This window comes from Branchiostoma floridae, chromosome 15, assembly GCF_000003815.2.
Source record: "Branchiostoma floridae strain S238N-H82 chromosome 15, Bfl_VNyyK, whole genome shotgun sequence".
NCBI lineage: Eukaryota > Metazoa > Chordata > Leptocardii > Amphioxiformes > Branchiostomatidae > Branchiostoma > Branchiostoma floridae.
Genome location: NC_049993.1, coordinates 15,685,584 through 15,704,313, shown reverse-complemented (window position 1 = coordinate 15,704,313; position 18,730 = coordinate 15,685,584). Strand labels below are relative to the sequence as shown.

Sequence of the window (18,730 nt, the reverse complement as noted above, 5' to 3'; positions counted from 1 at the left end):
GGCTGATCACTGTTTTGTGTGACTTACTACCCAGCGGGCTGTCCGTTGAAAGTTTAACTAAACCCTTGTAATATCTATTGCAGTTTAAAGGGACCTCAGGCTTGTTAACCAAAATAGACTTAGTTCATGATTATAATGCTATTCTGAAGTGATAAGAATATTTTCATCTTCGGTGCCATTGTGTATGTAATCAACCTGTTCTGTAGAAACTGAGGACCTTTGTCAGCCAGCACCGTGATCGCGGAGTAGTGGACGGGTCTTTCGGGGAACTCAAGTTCCGCAGCTACGGGCAGGCGTCGCCGGTATGCTTCATATGGGTCTACCGAAAGTGCGAAAAGGAACGAAAAGGAACGAAAAGGAACGAAAAGGAACGAAAAGGAACGAAAAGGAACGAAAAGGAACGAAAAGGAACGAAAAGGAACGAAAAGGAACGAAAAGGAACGAAAAGGAACGGAGTATGAAGCAAACTTAAATAAAATCAATGAGAATATAAGGAATCGGTACTGTGGGCGTTAGAAGCATATGAAACGTGTTTTATTTTACCGAGAATTTGACAATATCAAATTTTTACAGCGCTGTTTCAGGCTGTTGTTTTTGTGTGGCTAAATTATTCTTTGAAGATCTGCGAAATACAAAGAAACGGAACTGAGATAAGAAAGTAAGGACTAAAATTCAGTGGGTGGTAGATAAATATCGATTATTATACATTTTCAGGATGAGGCAAGATTGTAACGTTGTTGTTGTATTTGGGTGGCTTTTATTCTCCCTAGAGGGCAGCCCCGCATGCAAATGACCCGCGAAATCCGGTCAGGAAAGATATGCTAATAAACTGCTGCTCCACGAGCATGACAGCTCCTTTCAACAGGGCCAACAACATGGTTTTCTGGAGACTGGAGACATATCTTCTCGCTCGTTCACAACGAAAGAAAAGCTGTGAAAGGATAGACATATATACATTGTACCAAAGAGATTTCATCAAGTTGTACCATGAGTATTCATCATTTTGGCGGGAAGAAAGGTGCCAACGTGAGGAATTTGTGCAAAGGATATTGGGAAATACAATTTCTGTCAACAATTTTCCGTCATATTCAATACAAATAAATTTCTGCCTCTTGCGACCGACATCAGGCCCTCGCTGATGACAAAAAAATCCCAATGCCGGGTTTAGATGTCCTTGTTGCAAAACAAATTTAAGGCGTTGTATTAATATTAATGAAAGTGTGAAAAAAAAAGGAAGGAAAAATAATTCCCAACATGCTGGGCTCGAACTTCCGATCGTCGACTTCCCTGGGTTCGAACATGCGACCTATATTTCTCTAAGGTCAAATTCTTACAAATTGTGCAATACATATACTTGTAACTTTGCTAGCATTGCATTTTTTAAACAACTATATCCACATAGCATGGCTTTTTATGATAAAATATGCGCAATCGTTCTCGACATAATCCATTCCTTCTTGTGAAATTTTATAATATAAATGTAATATGGATATTCTAAGGAATGTAATAACCACATTAACAAGTAGATGAGCATAGATATGCATAGATAGGTCTCATCAATATCCATTCCTCCATTGAACCATTGGGGCTATAGGAATTTCGTGGAGCAAGCCGCAAAATGCCAAAATAAAGCCCGTTTCATATGCATTTGCCGATCACAGTTTACCGTTGCCTTACATTACCATTGATTTTATTTCAAGTTGCTTCATACTTCGTTCCTATCCGATCTTTTCGTTCCTTTTCGCACTTTCGGTACACCGCTTCATATTCATTAATCATACATGCCATGACAGAAACTGTGATCTATTGCCAAGACAGAAACTATATTCAGAAGCCAAACATTATCATTGGCCTCCGTCGGTCTTATAGAAACGATGTGTGTTGGTATGGTCGGCATCTTTGGTGACTGAACAAGCTAGAGTGGAGGTCTCTACCACATCCTGGCAAAGCTGATGACCCTTGTACTCAGTATACACTACGTCACTACGTTCTAATAGAAGTCTGTATCGACCTTCGTCTTTTAATACTCGATGATAAGTATCATGTGTCCAAGTTCTTGAGTTGGAATTAAGTCAATATAGTTCAATACGTTCATAATATTATGTAATACATTAGCAGTGATAGGTATGACTCTCCTCATAGAAATATATTAATATAAAAACTAAGTATCTTGAAATTAATTTATGGAGTGGATGTATGTAACGTGTACATAAAGACAGGAGGACAAATTAACCATTTTCTCTTTCCTAGTACGTACGAGTGACGAAGGACATTGACCCTGAAGTCTTATGGGAGTTAATGACGTCATGCTGGGACATGAAACCCCCGAATTTGATCATATCCGTGGTCGGTGGAGACGCCAAGTTTGTCTTGAAAGAACGGCTTAAGAAAGTTAACAAGGGTCTGGCTAATGCAGCTCTTAGCACAGGTAAGCATTTTATTTGTTTGTTTGTTTGAACTTTTGTTTATTTCATGAAAGCTCAAATCGTCCTGTATTTGCCATGATTCTATTGAAACTTTTTTCGAATTAAATATATAGGGTACACAGCCTCTTAGATGTAAAAAAGTTAGTACATAATGTGTATATAACGAACTAAGAAACTAAGGGTGCCGTCCTGAGTGTTGTAAGTAACGACATTGCGATATCTAAAGAAATCGAAAGGAATGAGATGTACCTAAATTCTTGATTGAATAAGTTTAATATCCTATTTATATTCTATCATGCCAACCGCTTGTCAAGCAAAACAATGACCCTGGTGCACCGGTGTGTGATTCATCCTTCTCGCTGTGTTAGCGCTGACTGAACATTAGCCAATCAGATAGCGCCCTGTTATTATTGGCAGTGCATTTAACAGCCAATCAAGGTGTCCCTTTATTGTAGGTGGTCACGTGATTGACTGGTGATATTTGGCCATTACTTACCTAGGACATTGCTTGACATGCACATCGACAGGTTTGGCTTGATATTATGTTTTTTTTTTTTCAAGTTGAACATTTTTTTGCTAAAATGTTGTGTCCTTGTCAGGAGCGTGGATCATCACTGCCGGCTTACACCGCGGCGTGTCCAAGTACGTGGGGGAAGCGATCTGGGGCGGGGCGAACTGTCTGTCCGACTCCGGACATCCCGCCGTCAACCTGGTCGGGATCACCACATGGGGAAACGTGCACAACAGGCACAGGCTGCAGGGGCAGAAGGTGAGATGGTCTGACATAGAACAGGGTCTTGGTCACAGTTGTTAAAAACGGGCTTTGTCGGGTAGGGGCTTTTTGTATTTGCGTGACCACACCTTGCCCCCCTGGCGCACTCTGTGGCTGCTGGGTAAATTTGGGCACTGAAGGGACCTGAGATTTAAGTTCTGAGTTAAAATCAACCTGTAACCCAGTGACAAGTAGTTGCCGTTAACTAGCCGTGAAAACACCAAGAGATACCCCAGCGGCAACCGGCAGTCCACCGGGACAAAGTTGTGGCTTCAGAGACCGTCCGGGGATTCACTCCGTACAGTTACTTAATATGCAATTGTGACTAAAGGATAATCGAGTGTGTCTGTAAGGAGTTCAGTAGCTCGTTCTTCATAAAGTCACTAAATGTCTTTGTTCCTTTGCCCCCCCCCCCCCTCCCCGAAAAAGACTGATAATGATCGTAGGATCCAAGGATGTTAAAGAAGGGGGTGGTTTTAAGCATATATCCTCAAATAAATCAGATACATTTATAAGTGATTTATTCAATTTTACCTTTTTTTGAAAGTCTGTAACCTTCCCCAGGGCAATTGTAGACGCATTGTGAGCACTAAATCAATTCACTACCTCTGTATATATGTGTGAATACTTGAAGTTTGGGACCGCACCTGTTACCAGCGACGTACATGCAGTACGAAGTACGACCAGTCAGTATTTCCAAGATGAATGTAAGAGACGTTAACAGAAAAGTTTTCCTAAATAAAGAAATACTTTGTTTACATTTAAGACCATTTGTCATCCTGTTTTCTGTGTCTTTTAACAGGGAATCGGAAGGTTTTCTGTAAGATACAGATTGCAAAAGGAGACGGCACCTCTGGACCTGAATCACACACACTTCATCCTGGTGGACGACGGGACAGTAGAAACTGAAGGCTGGTCTGATGTGGAGGTGCGGACCAGACTGGAACAGTACATCGGACAGCAGGCCATAGGACAAGGCGCCAAAGGTGATCTATTGGACTCTCGAATCAGAGGTTCAGCTTTGGCTTTTTAAGACGTTTCTTTTGCATTTTTACTGGGCTGCCTTTTTGTCTATTTTTCTTCATATCCACTGGCCAATCAGGGAGAAAACTGTAGAAAATCCGACAAAAACGCCCCGAAACGCCCCAGAAAGCAGTCTGAGCCGAACCTCTGATTGAAGTGTACTGTCAGTGTTGTCACGTCGGTCGTATACGAGTAGGCCAAATGCCCTAAATATGCAAAGTTTATGCAGATGTTACGTCAGCACTGGGTCAAAGCCTGATGAAAGTCGGCATCGCCGTCGGCAAAGTCTGAGTTACATGATTGAGAGAAGGTTGGTATACTCTGATGTAGATAGCCTCCTCTACATAAATACTGTCACAAAGTAGTCGTATTCAGTGTCTTGAATGATAACTCTCAAACAAATAACGCTAAAACGTTGCATCACACGAAATCAAAGCGAGTATTCTTCCACATACGGTAAGATTATGCATGGTAGTTTTAATTAACTGCAAACCTAACAGTCGCCCCCGCCCACTACTAAATCAAATCCCCGCAATAATTTTTCGATACAGAATTCTGCACGTCGAGACACCGCATGTTATCTTGAAAACACCCCCCCCCCCCCGGCCCGATTTGTTTCTCAAAGCAAATCAAAGTCATTTTTTTTACAATGACTTAGCAAAGTTCTAACAATTTTCACTCAATCTTCGTTTACAATAGATACAATACGAGCGATCGCGATGATGTCACGGTGACGCAGTGGTAGGCAAAAAGCAAGTGTTTGGCAAAATATTGATTTACATATTATAATTAACCAGTAATTTGAGCCGCTAATTTTATTATCAATTTTTGATCCAATCTACTGACGTCCTGGTAGGCACCAACCGTCCAATATCCCGGATATAAAGAACAACAGCGATCGCTCGTATAAACTGAACCAATTGAAAGGATACTCTTATTAAGACGTCACAGGGTAGCGTTTTTTTTTTAAATTTTGATACAGGCCGGACGATTCCCGTAGTCCTGTTGCTGATAGAGGGAGGATCCACCACCTTAAAGAGCACCAAGAAAGCGTTAAGAAGAGGAATTCCTGTCGTCATCTTGGACGGAAGTGGAGGTGCGGCAGACGTCATCGCATTGGCTGCCCGGAAGAAGATAAAGAAGTAAGAACTCGTTTTCTTTATTTATTTACATTTTTATGTTAGGTGCTAGGCGCGTCGAGGGCACTAACAGGAAGTCAAAGTTCTCGAATATATTATCAAATGTATTTTGATTTCTTGTCTTCATGTTACTGATTATTACTACTATGCATATCTGTTGCATTTGTTGCCTTAAAGAAATAAGTCGGAAATGCGTCGATAGATGGATCAGATTTTAACATAAATATTTCAAGGAGGCATGAAATGTTTGCACACACGTATGATCGTATTTATGTCTTGGCCAACCGTTTACAATGAAAGACATTCGAAAAGGGTTGGTCATCTTAGGCATCAGTTTCGCTACTTGAAACCGCTTGTATACAAATCAAGATCTCATAATCAATCAGGAAATTCAAAGTATAAAAATCTAGCGGAACTTTGATCTCTTGTTTGTCATGCGCGACAGATCTAGATTCACCATAGCGTCACCAGAAAATAAATGAGTGAACTAAACTGAACTGACACTAAAGTGGCATTTGAATCTGATTTGAAATTTGATTGGTTGAATATTTCTACCTGCTTTGATGGCTTCCTCAGTGAGCTCTTGAAGCTGGAAGATGTTGAGGAGAAGCTGAGATCCGCCCTAGACCTGAAGTGGGAAGGAGCACACGCCCCTCCTTACGTCATCAGCCTCATGAGATATCTCAACAGCATCCTGAAGGAGGAGAACCGGAACCTGGTGAGACATCTTCAGACAGTAATAGTAGCTATAAGTAGTTTTCAGTCATTTTATGATGATGATGTCTGATAGACATCAAAATGCTGGAAGTAAGTACTCCATGGTTGCGCCTAAAGAACTACCATACTATATGCCGCGAGGTCCTCGATCCTCGCCCTGCCCCGACTTTCTGCCCTTGAGAAAGGCACTTTACATGATATGAAATTTAGATAACAAGACGGTAGAGTGACGCTCACCGAGCATGTTCGGTTTTTATGTCAAAAGTATGCCAAAAACAAACACGGATATGGTGCGTTGGTGTGCTAAAATCTGCAAATTTGCCACCAAGAGCCATTTTCTTCCGAGTGCAGTTGTGTTTGCCATCCTGTGATTACCAACCCTTATCTTTAACGCCGGAGTGAATGGGAAATGGCTAGCTAGGCTTGATAGCACAAAATATTGAGGTCACGGCTTTGATTTCTGCTATTACTAGTATATCATTTGCTAAATAGAATCCCGGAAATTGTTGTTAACTTATAAGTTCATCAACATTGCAGCCCTGAAAACAGCACAGCAAGCAAAGGTCATCCTCATTTTGATATGACCATCCTCTGAGTCATCAAATTATTCCCTTTTTGCTGTTGTCCTTGTATCATTTTTCTTATCTTGAAATAAAACAGTTAGGGAAGACAATGCAGTGAGTCAAAGTTGATGTGTAGCGTCTTTTTATTATTCACTCAGGTGACAGTGGTGCGTCTGAATGAGTCTGACGCCATGGACATTGACGAAGGTTTACTGCGGGCGCTCCTAAAAGGTATGTTTGACACATGTATCTCTGTCAGTCAATGTGACACATCACAGGTGATAGATATCATTTTGGGTTCTTGATCATTTAGATATTGCATGGTGTACCCCCCTTCGTATCAATATCTATTTTCCTTGAGATCAATGATGTTATATACTAATAGACTGTTTTCTGTGCATGTGTTTCCACCCGGAAGCGGAAATTGCGTCACCGGAAGACCAGTTGGACCTGGCGCTGGACTGGAAAACGAGCGGCAGCGCCTGGCAGGACGAGATCTTCACACGGAACCGGATACGGAAACTGCAGGTTTTGTTCTGAAAACCCTTACATACAGAGAGCACTGTTTGTAGTACAGTGGTGCCCGCATTATCGTGCGATTTATGAAAAATTCACTCATGCATCTTAAAACCGCGCGGAGAGAGCAAAGTATGTAACCTATAGGCAAAAATATTATTTCGTCTGTATAAAATAATCTGTAGGTTATTCTCCGCCTTTTTAATGCCATGTAAAGATAAGTTTTATTGAGATCTGCACAAAAGTGGGCTTCAGGGTGACTCATTATAATCCACTTAAATAACATAGAGCCCAAAAGGAACTACACATAGAGAGCACGAAGTAGTCTATAAATGATAGTGAAGTCAGTTGCGGCATTTGAAGTTTCTACGACCGTTCATGCAATTGTATAGCACAAGCATGGAAATTATTAAAACAGTAAATATTCGTTTATCAACCGTACCTTTCTTACATTCCATCAATGTATCTTCTAATCAAGATCACAGAGACGTCTAGCTTTCTTCATAATCAATAAATAAATCATAAGGGAACAATGGACATTTTTGCAGAGTGTGAACAAAGACCCGTATATGGTCATGGCGCTGCTGCAAGATAACGCTGAGGTGGTGGAGATGCTGTTGGACAACGGGATGTACCTACCGACATTCCTCACCAAGCAGAGGCTTACGGAACTCTACATTAAGGTGAGTTTATATAACAAATTATGATATAATCATATTAAAGACGTTGCGTAATCAAAAGGCCCCATTTCATAGTAACCTCACAGAAGTACCACAAGTGGTGAATAGTATAATAAGAATGAGATATATATATATAGGACATAAAACATTATAGAATACCCGCGTTCGATTGCTCACTCGGTGATTTTATTCGGTGCTTACAGAAAATGACACCGCATACAGCTCGGGTAGGTCAGCAATCCTGTGGAATAATCACAAGCCTCTATTACTCTAACTTGGATTATCGAAGGAAAAGCCTGAGCATCAATAATCGGTCAAATAAAAATTATAGGTGTAACGGGATCTCATAATCCTAACAACATCAGTATCAACTTTATGATGCAAACGGAAATTATCAATTTTCCGTTACAATCCTTAGCTGATGGCTCACTGGCCAGGTGTTATTCGTTATTCGCTATCGTTCTTGGTGCATCAACATCGACCAAAAGACGTCGGATGAATGAGTCAATGAGTCCTTCAATCAAGTGTGTTTATTCGACTTCAGCCATAGTTGAAGAGAGTGAAGAGGATCATGGTATTCCTAACACGGTCAAGGCAGTGACGTCACTAACTCATTTACATAACCCAATGACGGTGTTGTAAACATGTTAGCTTTGTGAACTATGTAAAATATCAAAATAGATTAACTTGTATGCATGCTAACCTTATGTCATATGATTCCTACCAAAAGGCTCTGTATGACATGGCTAATGACGGTAGCGCGACGACTCTGAACAGACTGATAGAAGAAGAGAAGGACAGCCGGCAGCCGGAGCAGCACCGAGAGCTGCTGGACCTATCTGACGTGGATGCTGTCATCTGTGGCAGACTTCTGGAGAGCCAGATGAAAACAATGCTGAGGTATAAGGCTTGAAAGTAATATTAAGGTCCGACAGTCTGTATGTTGTGGACAATGTGTCTTGTATCCGTTGTTTAGGACATGCTTTGATGTACATGTGTTCATGAGCTTTGGATAGAGAGCTCTAGATGTCGGGTTGAAATTGTATAAGTTTGGGTTTTCAAACATTTTTCTTGTAACTGCAGGGGGTAATTTTGTTCTAGACTTTCTTCTGATCACTATTTCTCCATTGCGTCATATGTGATATCAATACTTTTTAGATTTTCTAAACGCACCTTAACTTAACATGGTACTTTACTTTCCTTTACCAAAAGAATGACAGAAGGAGACTTCAGGAATGACAGTGAAGATGATAATGATAATGACGATGAAGATGATGATGACGAAGACGGTGTAGCTGAGAGAAACCTGTTCTTCTGGTCTGTCCTGACAACGAGAAAAGCGACTGCCCGCTTGCTATGGAGGAGGGGAACCGACCAGATTGGTAAATGTATTATCATAAAAATGGTTCAGTGTTTTATTGTCCTCATTTCTTGACTTTTTGAAAGTTTAGAATTTGTTTTAAAAAGTCAAGGTTCTTGTGGAAGTGGAAAATTTTGTCTGTCACGCTATTGACACATTAGCAGAAGAGCTTTAACATTTTTTTGCTCTTGTGACAAAAGCAAACAAAATCACTGGAAATTCCCCCGACATGCGTAACAATATAATTGTGCTTTCTTCTCTTCAGCTACAGCACTTACAGCAAGCAAGATGCTGAAAGAATTGTCTTCTCTATCCAAGACAGAGGGACAACTTGACGAGCATAAACATCATTCCAACCTTGCTGAGTAAGTTGTACATTCAGTTCTGAAAAGCGTTAGCTATTTGAGTTGATAACACTTCCTAACAGCTTTTCTTTGTGTTGCAGTGGCAATCCCTGTATATTTTGTCCTAGACATACTACGGCCATAATTTGTTTGAGCGAAAGATAGGTCTTTATTTCTTGGTGTTTTATTTAGCCGAGTTAATTGAGAGTAGGGGTCCTTTCAGGTATGCCATATGGTTGGACCAAACTATTCCAGTATAAACGGGGTAGGGATTTTCACGAGCAGCCTCATTAAACCATGTTTCACTTTTGAGTCAGTTTGTCGAGTTTGCCTAAACTTTATGTTTCTAAATTAGGGAGAAGAGAGACTACTCCAATGCCCTGGAAGTGGTCCATGTTGCCTTACGCTGAGCAAAATCGTTAGATTTCTTTTTTTGTGTGTGTCAAATTTTCAGACAACTTGAGACGGACGCCACTGGTGTGTTGGACGAGTGTTACCGACTGGACCCCCGGCGGACCCTCGGCCTCCTAACCCGGCCCCAGCCCCGCTGGGGGGAGGGGTCCTGCATGGCCATCGCCAACTCCGGCAAGCACATGGCGTTTATGAGCCACGCCGCCTGTCAGACCAACCTCAACAGGGTGTGGTTCGGCAACATGGAGTGGTTCACCCCGCTCTGGAAGGTGAGGCTGTCGTGATCTCTTAAGCATTCAGCGACAATTTTAGTTTTACAAGGGTTTAGGCAGATTGAAAATATGTCTTCGAATGCGAATGATCAAGGAAAATGACCATATAATTCACAACCGAGATCTACATGTGATCAGAGCCAATGTTTTGGCAACTGCCGGTCACCTTACTCAGGGCAATACTGATTGGTATTTTTTTTTGTACTGCAGCTAGGTGTCGCTGCTTACAATGTGGTATCAAACGCAAGGGTATTCTATTCATGGTTTTATTGTCTAGAGGGTCACTGCTGCTATAAGCATGTATGGCAATGCTTTATTCCAAAAGGATGTATGACAATGTATGTATGACAATACTTTATTCTAAAAGGACAAGAACATTCACAAACAATTGCAGCAGATCAGTTTTATTTTCCTGCAAATAATGCCGTCCCTAACGTGATAACATGTAATATACATGATACTTTGTCTAGCAGCAATAACTGAGAGAAAATAATATTTTAAGATATACATGTACAATATATTACACCAGCTTATTACTTCTACAATTGTCCAAATTTTATTCCAATTCTGTCAGGTTATCTTGTCCCTGGTCTTCTTTCCCATCACTGTCTTCACTATCAACTTCACTGATGACGTCAGACGGACCGTTAGGACGTTCGGCTGCACTCCCGCGCATGCGCACCGCTCAGGTATCAGGAGGTATCTCCGAGCCATATACCACTACCAGACGGCACCTATAACCAAGTTCTATTACACTGTGGTGCGTATGGTATACATTGTGCCTTTGAGTGAATTACTTCTTGTATTATCTAAAATGAGACTGCCTTCATGCTCAATCACGTTTACCCTACGGTTATAATTCTACTTCGCCACGTATGTTAGTTTATGTTATGTGTAGTCGGACTGACCCCCCTATGTTAAATTGGTTAAGTCCTCCTATAGTTTAGTCCGACCACCGACTCCTACTGTTCAGCCATGTTGGAATAAAATTCCTCAAGTTAGTTGCACTTGTGTCGCCCGTGAGTCTCTCCTTATAGCGGTCCTTCTACTAAACTGGCGCTTGGTTATAAGAAAAATTCATTGGACTTGTGCATATGGTCTATAAGATATATCAAATTTACACGTGTCACAATTTAGATATTACGAACATTTCTGAATATGCAGTGTAGATGTCAGTTGATAAATTACCAAAACGGGTCAAAGGTTGTAGGAAGCCTGTAGGGACGCCCGTCTCCGTTCACTCACTAATCATGCGAGCCTTAGAGACTTTTCCAATGTCTACGATATTAACTATCTGTTTTGACCGTTTGTTTATTTATGAACAGGTGTTCTACGTCGTGTTTTTGATGCTCTTCAGTCTGTTTCTGTTGACTGACCTCCGACCCGAGGTCATCAGCCCCTCGGAAGGGTTCCTGGCAGCAGTGATGGGTGTTCAGTTACTGGACGAGATCAGACAGGTCAGAGCTTTCTTTGTCTCTAATCTAGGAACAATTATTGTGCATTCTTTTTGTGCATAACATTACGGGAACAACTGTTTTCTCCAGCACAAGAAATGGAACTAATTAAGTTTTGTACCAGTTTTCATGTGAGTTACTCAGTCACTTTCTGTAAGTTTCAAGTTTCAATTAAGCGCCGGCCGTTCATATAAGTGATTTAAAACCTATAGCGATCCCTGTCTATGTTTAATGAATAAAGATGGGGCCTTGTGCATATATCTCCTTCAACATTATCTCCAAGCATTTATTTTTCTGAGGCTCTGGATTCTCTTAGATCTATCCATAGTCAAAATAAAGTTGTCCTGTCTTTGTTTCCTTTACGTTATTTTTATTAGGTTCACTTAAAACATGCTTATTTTAAATGATACCACGGCAGTTTGGTATAATTACCTCCATGAAATGTCATGGAGGTTATATTTTACCCCGCGTTTGTCTGTCTGTCTGTCTGTCTGTGTGTGTGTAAACAAAATAACTCATGAACGGTTGGGTGGATTGGTTTCATACTTGGTGTGTTGGTAGTGTCTGACGAAAGCTGGAAATGATTAGATTTTGGACCCCCTAGCGACTCCCCTTGGTACTGCAGCGTAACTTCCGGTTTTGCTATCTCGGTGTTCTGAACATGCTATGGTCACGATTTTTTAGTATTAGACAGCTCTTGTGCTCAGAAAGAAATGACATAAGTTTGGGGCCCCTAGCGTCTAGTTTTGGGATAGCAGGGGCATTTTTGTCAAAAACTTCTGACGAGGATAACTCAAGAAGGGAACAACGGATTTTCATGATTTTTGGTATGTAGGTACCTTAGACAATGTTGTACAAGATAAAATACTAATTATGCAAAATAGGAGTACATTTGCATAATTAATGAAAATATTCTATCATAGCAGTTTTTTCAATGTATCTCTTGTCACGGACGTGATATGGTCGTGACATTTAAGTGGTAGATAGCTTGTAGCGTCCTGAAAAAGTGGGGCAAGTTTCAGTTCCCTAACATTTAATTGTGGAACTGCAGGGGCGTTTTTGTCAAGACACTCCAAAGAGGATAACTGCAGAAAGGAACGACGGATTGCCTGCATTTTAGGCATGCAGGTAGCTTAGGCAAAGATGTTCATAATGATATACATGTTATGCAAATGAGGACTTAATTTGCATAATTAATGAGGAAATTGTATAGTTCCATTGTTTTCAATAACTGGACCTCAATACATGTAACACATGTTAATTATGATAGGCGGAATATAAGCAGATACCAAATATGGTAATGAGGAACTTATTTGCATAATTTATGTAAAAATTCAAAACCGCTTCATGATCAATAATGGGAATTTTATAATTGTGACATGTGTACGTTAGTCAATGATGAACAACACCGTGCATAAATTATGTTAATGTGTTGGTCAATTGCATGAAATTTACGAAAGCTCTAAATTTTCATGGAGGTATGAGGTCGCCGAACTCTAGTTTATTATGCTATTATTTAAACTTCCGCCATTTGTGTTTGAAGGCAATATTCAATTGATCCGAACTGAAATCTGGTTTAAAGTTGCTGTACATAAATGAATAAATAAATACAAATGAAAACGTCTATTACCTATTCCTTACAGATCGTGTCTCAAGACGCTCATAGCTGCTTACGTAAGCTCCAGGTGTGGCAGAGTGACGTGTGGAACCGTATGGACGCCGCCATCTTGGTGACGTTCTTCCTGTCCTTCATCATGCACTGCGCGCTGCGGGACAGCGGCATGGCGGCGGTGAAGGTCGTGTATTCCTGCGCGCTCATCCTGGCGTTTTACCGCCCGCTTCAGATGTTCTACGTCCACGAGAAGATAGGCCCGAAGATCATCATGATACGAGAAATGGTGAGATGCAGCAATATATAACGCGTGTTTATCTATTTATTTATTTATATATTCATTTCAAGACAAATTGGAATCCCCTTAAACTTATCAAAGTTTATTTCGTAGAGGGCCAAGTCAGTGCAAACCAAAACGACAAAACATAACTATGTTTCAATGTTACCAATAGATTACACATATGAAGCTTACCCTGAACTTGTTGAAGTACTGAAAACTGCGCAATGAAATAAAATAAGATCGTGTTTGTGATGATGATTTTGATGATGATGATAATGAATTTCATGATGATGATGATGATGGTGAAGATAGTGGTGACAATGATAGTGTAGATGATAATATTGATGATAATATTGATGACAACGATATACTGTGTTTCTAGCTTCAGGATCTCCTCATCTTCCTGAGTTTCCTGGTAGTGTTCGTCCTGGCGTTCGGAGTCGTGCGGCAGGCCCTCCTCACGCCCAACAGTCTGCTGAGCTGGAAGCTGTTTGTGGATGTGGTGCGGATTCCCTACTGGCTCATATATGCACAGCTGCTGACGGACCCCGAGGGACATGTGGCCGGTGAGTTGTTTTTAACTAAGCTAGCTGCCTTGCTATCTGCCCTAAGTGACATATTTGGAGCCGCGAGTTGCTACCGTGTCGGTGTGAGTACATCAGTAAATCTTTTCTTAAGCTTCTTCGGACAAGATCGGATTCTTTGACACTTAGAAAACGTAAGAGTCTGAACTTCGGACGAAAAGAAGCTGAAAAGCGCATGTATGGGTTAGTTTAAATCCTACAAACCAGTACTGGCACGGGACGTTATGATGAATATGAATAGTTAGTTGGATAGAGTATAGCCGTTGATCGTACCTGTTGTTACAAGGCCCCTGTTCGTGTCCATCTTACAGGTTGGTTGCTAGTTTTGTAGTTAGTTAAGTTAGTCAGCTATAGTATAAATGGTGACTGTACCTGTTGTTACAGGGCCCTAACTAGTGCCTATCCTACAGGTTGGTTGCTACCTTGTTTGGTAGCTGGCTAGCTAGCTAGCTAGTTAGTTAGCAATAGTATCAATGTTGACCGTATCTGTTGTTACAGGGCCATGGCTCGTGTCTATCCTCCAGGCTGTCTACGTACTTGTTACCAATGTACTGCTCATCAACCTGCTTATCGCTATGTTTAAGTGAGTAGAGCCCAGCTTATACCTCCTTATAGCTCCATCACAGTAGTGCTTTTTTCCCTGCTTACTTTAACTATAAGGAACCTCGGTTTTATTTTAAAGAAAATAATTCTGGGCCTATAAGTTCAAAATGATTTACCTTATAAAGTTTCCATTTTCGTTGAGTACATAGTAGGGGGAAACAATATATGGAATACGCCTGCGGCACCAACGTTGGACCCAGGCCAATTTAGTCTTTCAAATCTCCAAGCCTCTAATTTCACCATTTACCACCTCACATCTTGCCAAATAACTGCAGACACACACCATGACAAGCAAACAAATGAATAGGCAGAACCGAACGGAAGTAGAGAAAGGTGTATGGTGCCAAAATTATGACAACTTTAGCAATAAAATCATCAAAAATATGATTTGGAATACGATGTGCAGTATGATCGAATGTTTTTGAAACGGGCGCGGATGTCGTCTATGCCTTTGCTCATTTTAAGAGTCAGTTAAGTTTCCATTGATACAGCATGTAACACCGTAACTTTTCCCAGTTACTCATTCCAGAGTATACAGGGCACAGCGGAACAGTTCTGGAAGTATCACCGGTACTCTCTCGTGCATGAGTACGTCGGGCGGCCGTGGGGGGCTCCCCCGCTGACACTTGTACCGCTGACGTGGAGGTTTGTACGTGCCGTGTGGAAAGCTGCCCCCAGTAAGGACAGTGTGTCGGGTCAAAAACAATCAAGACGATTGGTTTCTGGAGGAAGAGGCAGGCAGACCTTGTCTTCTGATGCACACACGGCAATCCCAGGTAAGGCGTACGTCACATTTCCAAATCGGGCAGACATGTACAGCTTTTGGGAACGAAAATTATTTTATTAAAAGGCCAAAATACAAAAGAATTCATGAGAATAGTCGTGGGCATTATAATAGAAAATGTCATGAATCTTCATATAATCTTCATTTTTATTTGTTCAGAAGTGCAACGTCAGCGGATCTTCCAGAAGCTCGGCGCCGAAAACTACATTCTTAAGGAGAAACAGAAGAGCAGCAGTGAAATGTTTGTGTTTCATTTCTTAATGGCCTGTAAAATTTCTCTTAAAATCTTTGTTCGACTGTGAACTGAGGACATTTTTGGGATGTATATGCAAATATGGTATAAAATTTAGCCTTTGTTCTACAGAGGAGGCAATTCGATTGGAATAACTGTTGTTGGTAGATTCTCACATGGCTTGGATGGAAATTGGAATGGCGTCAACAACAAAAAGATTGACCTAAGATAAATATGGCCGTGCCATGTCACAACAAACCAGAAAGGATAAATTAATCAATTTCAGTAATTTTGCACAAAATTTAGATAATGTTAACAGCAGTTACTATGGATATGAACCTAATATATAGCCATATACACGAATAAGATTTAGATAATTCAAATAAGAAATTACTTGCTTAAAATTAAGGAAATTATAGTAACATTTCTAGTATCCGTTAAAGTGATTTTAAACAACTGCACTTTTTCAGGCAATTGAAACACTATAAGGTATCAATAAACTATAAAAATTATTGGTTACTAAAAAGTAAACATTGATAGTAATAGTTGAATTTTTACTGAATTCCTCCCTATGGTTATGTTTCAGGTCGGAAGAAATTAATGAATTGAAACGGCGCATGGATGAGCTGAGTGAGCAGATAGCTGCCCTATCACACCGGTACGCTGTTAACTTTTGTCAAGAGATTTGAGATTTCGGCTGCATGACATTATTGTGTATTGTTGACCACTGACTTTCTACTGGTCACAATGAAAGCATCCAATTGCAATCAGCATTAATGCTGGGTAACAATCTTAAACTTTTTTGTTGTCACAAGAGTATCATTGTTGAAACTAAATGTTTCTTTCTAGCAGTGTCCTTTTTCTGACTTCAATGTGTATACTTAGTATATGTGTGTGGAGGGGGGGGGGGGCGTTGGTGTTGTCATTGATGTAACTTATTACTCATGTTAACCTCAATAGTATTTTCATATTACAGTTTATGGATTATGGCGATGATCCGTAAAACGATTTCTGATCTTTTCGGCACAAAATAAAAATTCCTACTAAGATTAAAAATATTTTAGTCATATCATACAAAGTTTTCTCATTGTAAATCTGTAATTAGCACTGAAAAATCCATCTCTCTGGTGCGTTTGAAAACGCCTATGGGAATCAATCTCATCTTAATATGTATATATATATATATATATATATATATATATATATATATATATATATATATATATGTAAATCTTACTTTCCATTTCTATTTCTCTCCCCTTTCTCCAGTGACCGATGTTACTATGACTCGTCCTCTGGGGAAGAGGATATCGATGACAACCATAAAAGGTCAGTTTGTGTCTAACAAATCAGTCTTACACTCAGATATGTGATGTACTGATAACAGGTGGATAGACTACAGAAAAAAGAGTGGAAATTTTAATCGAATTTTCTACAAAAATCTCAAGGGTTGCTTAATTTTTCATTGGAGTTATGTGAGAGAAGAGGTAAAGGTCATACAAGCTATATATGGTGTAATTAATACATTATCATGTTTTTATGTTGTTAGCATAACTGTTGTGCTGATATTTATTGTCAATTCTACTGCCATTAGGGACGTGTGTCAACCGTCTCAGCAACAAGAGGTCCGGAGGGAGTCCCGAGTACATGGGAAACTAGACACTGTCGTCTGAATGTCGTCTTTTAGATGGATCATCATTACGTAATCAGCATCAGCATCACTATTATCTTTATCATCATCTAAGTCATCATCATATCATCATCATCGTCATCACCACACCCCTATCATAATCATCATCACCATTGCCACCTTCATCACATCAACATCACCACTATCGTATCATATCATCATAATTATCACCACTACCATCATCATCGTCGTAAGATTATTATTATCATCATTACTTATTCGCATTATCAGTCTCTTAACTATATCGTTAGTTGTCAGTCGTAGGGACAATATGGATACAGGAAAATAGTGAAAAAGATGGGTACATGATATCACATGGGCTATAGGATTGAAATATATTTATATCAAGGCTCAATCTGTAAAACATTAATGAATTCTCTTAACACAATCCAGTTAGAATGACTTTTAATCAAAATCTCTCGTCTTTTACAGGAATGGTAATCAATAATCACGTTGTAACTTCAACTGCCGTACAAAGATACGGATTATATAGTTACATATTACTGAATTATAGCACTTTTGTAATAAGTATGTAAATAGCGCTCTAATTTGCATTGTTGGGATCTATGCATATTAATCCACCTGGTATAGATGATATGCATTACAATTAAAATTCTTATATTATAATATTAGATAATCATAAAGCTGTTTTTCCTCCCAGTTCTCTTGTCGTGGTAAATCTTTATAGCGTCGTATCATATAATAGAGTATAATGTATTCTAGTTTTGACATTCATCGTAGAATAGTATTATATTACTAAACCAAGTTACGCTACCAAATCAAATGCTGTTGATAAAGACATATTTTATATGATAACCGTTTAACTATTATATTAAGCTATTATATAGGTCACAATTAAGTTATGAGATAATTTATAATCATACTATTATATCGTTGCTATCACATACAGACAAAAATGCCCAAGGAGAAGACAACTAAGGTGACCAATAATATCAGGTCTGTATATGTGGGCAGGTGTAACGAAAGACTGAATCACCTATACTTGATTGGAACAAAATCTAAGAAGTGGCCAAAGAAACCAAAAGTGGCCACATTGACCATCCAGTTCCTCTGTAGAGACGATAACTCGAGTAGGTTTAACCGTTACGGTACTACAAAATAAGGACTAATGACATCTGGTTTAATTTATAAGCCATGGAACCTGGTACAGAGTATATACTTTCTTTACTTAAATTATAAATATAGGACTCATTTACTCACAGCTGTTCATCGATATCAGTTTGTTTTTTATAGATTGCATAGATAGA

The 18,730-nt window shown here is 39.8% G+C and overlaps 1 protein-coding gene across 2 annotated transcripts in view; it reads left to right on the top strand.

Annotated features, from left to right (window-relative positions):
- LOC118432365 (transient receptor potential cation channel subfamily M member-like 2) overlaps positions 1-18,678 on the top strand; it is a 21,226-nt gene extending 2,548 nt beyond the window's left edge. The window contains exons 4-26 of one of the 2 annotated variants that reach the window (XM_035843901.1): positions 207-302; positions 2,251-2,428; positions 3,026-3,195; positions 4,001-4,184; positions 5,204-5,363; positions 5,937-6,078; positions 6,799-6,871; positions 7,059-7,168; positions 7,705-7,839; positions 8,567-8,736; positions 9,049-9,218; positions 9,462-9,561; positions 9,995-10,220; positions 10,798-10,983; positions 11,549-11,680; positions 13,321-13,575; positions 13,952-14,135; positions 14,652-14,736; positions 15,273-15,532; positions 15,700-15,781; positions 16,359-16,430; positions 17,042-17,101; positions 17,367-18,678. In XM_035843901.1, the coding sequence (XP_035699794.1) occupies positions 207-302; positions 2,251-2,428; positions 3,026-3,195; positions 4,001-4,184; positions 5,204-5,363; positions 5,937-6,078; positions 6,799-6,871; positions 7,059-7,168; positions 7,705-7,839; positions 8,567-8,736; positions 9,049-9,218; positions 9,462-9,561; positions 9,995-10,220; positions 10,798-10,983; positions 11,549-11,680; positions 13,321-13,575; positions 13,952-14,135; positions 14,652-14,736; positions 15,273-15,532; positions 15,700-15,781; positions 16,359-16,430; positions 17,042-17,101; positions 17,367-17,445 (3,309 nt within the window). In that variant the 3' untranslated portion in view covers positions 17,446-18,678. Of the gene's footprint in view, positions 1-206; positions 303-2,250; positions 2,429-3,025; positions 3,196-4,000; positions 4,185-5,203; positions 5,364-5,936; positions 6,079-6,798; positions 6,872-7,058; positions 7,169-7,704; positions 7,840-8,566; positions 8,737-9,048; positions 9,219-9,461; positions 9,562-9,994; positions 10,221-10,797; positions 10,984-11,548; positions 11,681-13,320; positions 13,576-13,951; positions 14,136-14,651; positions 14,737-15,272; positions 15,533-15,699; positions 15,782-16,358; positions 16,431-17,041; positions 17,102-17,366 lie in introns of those variants that run through there. The other variant, XM_035843902.1, reaches the window with a different exon arrangement.
- Positions 18,679-18,730: the final 52 nt, after the last annotated feature.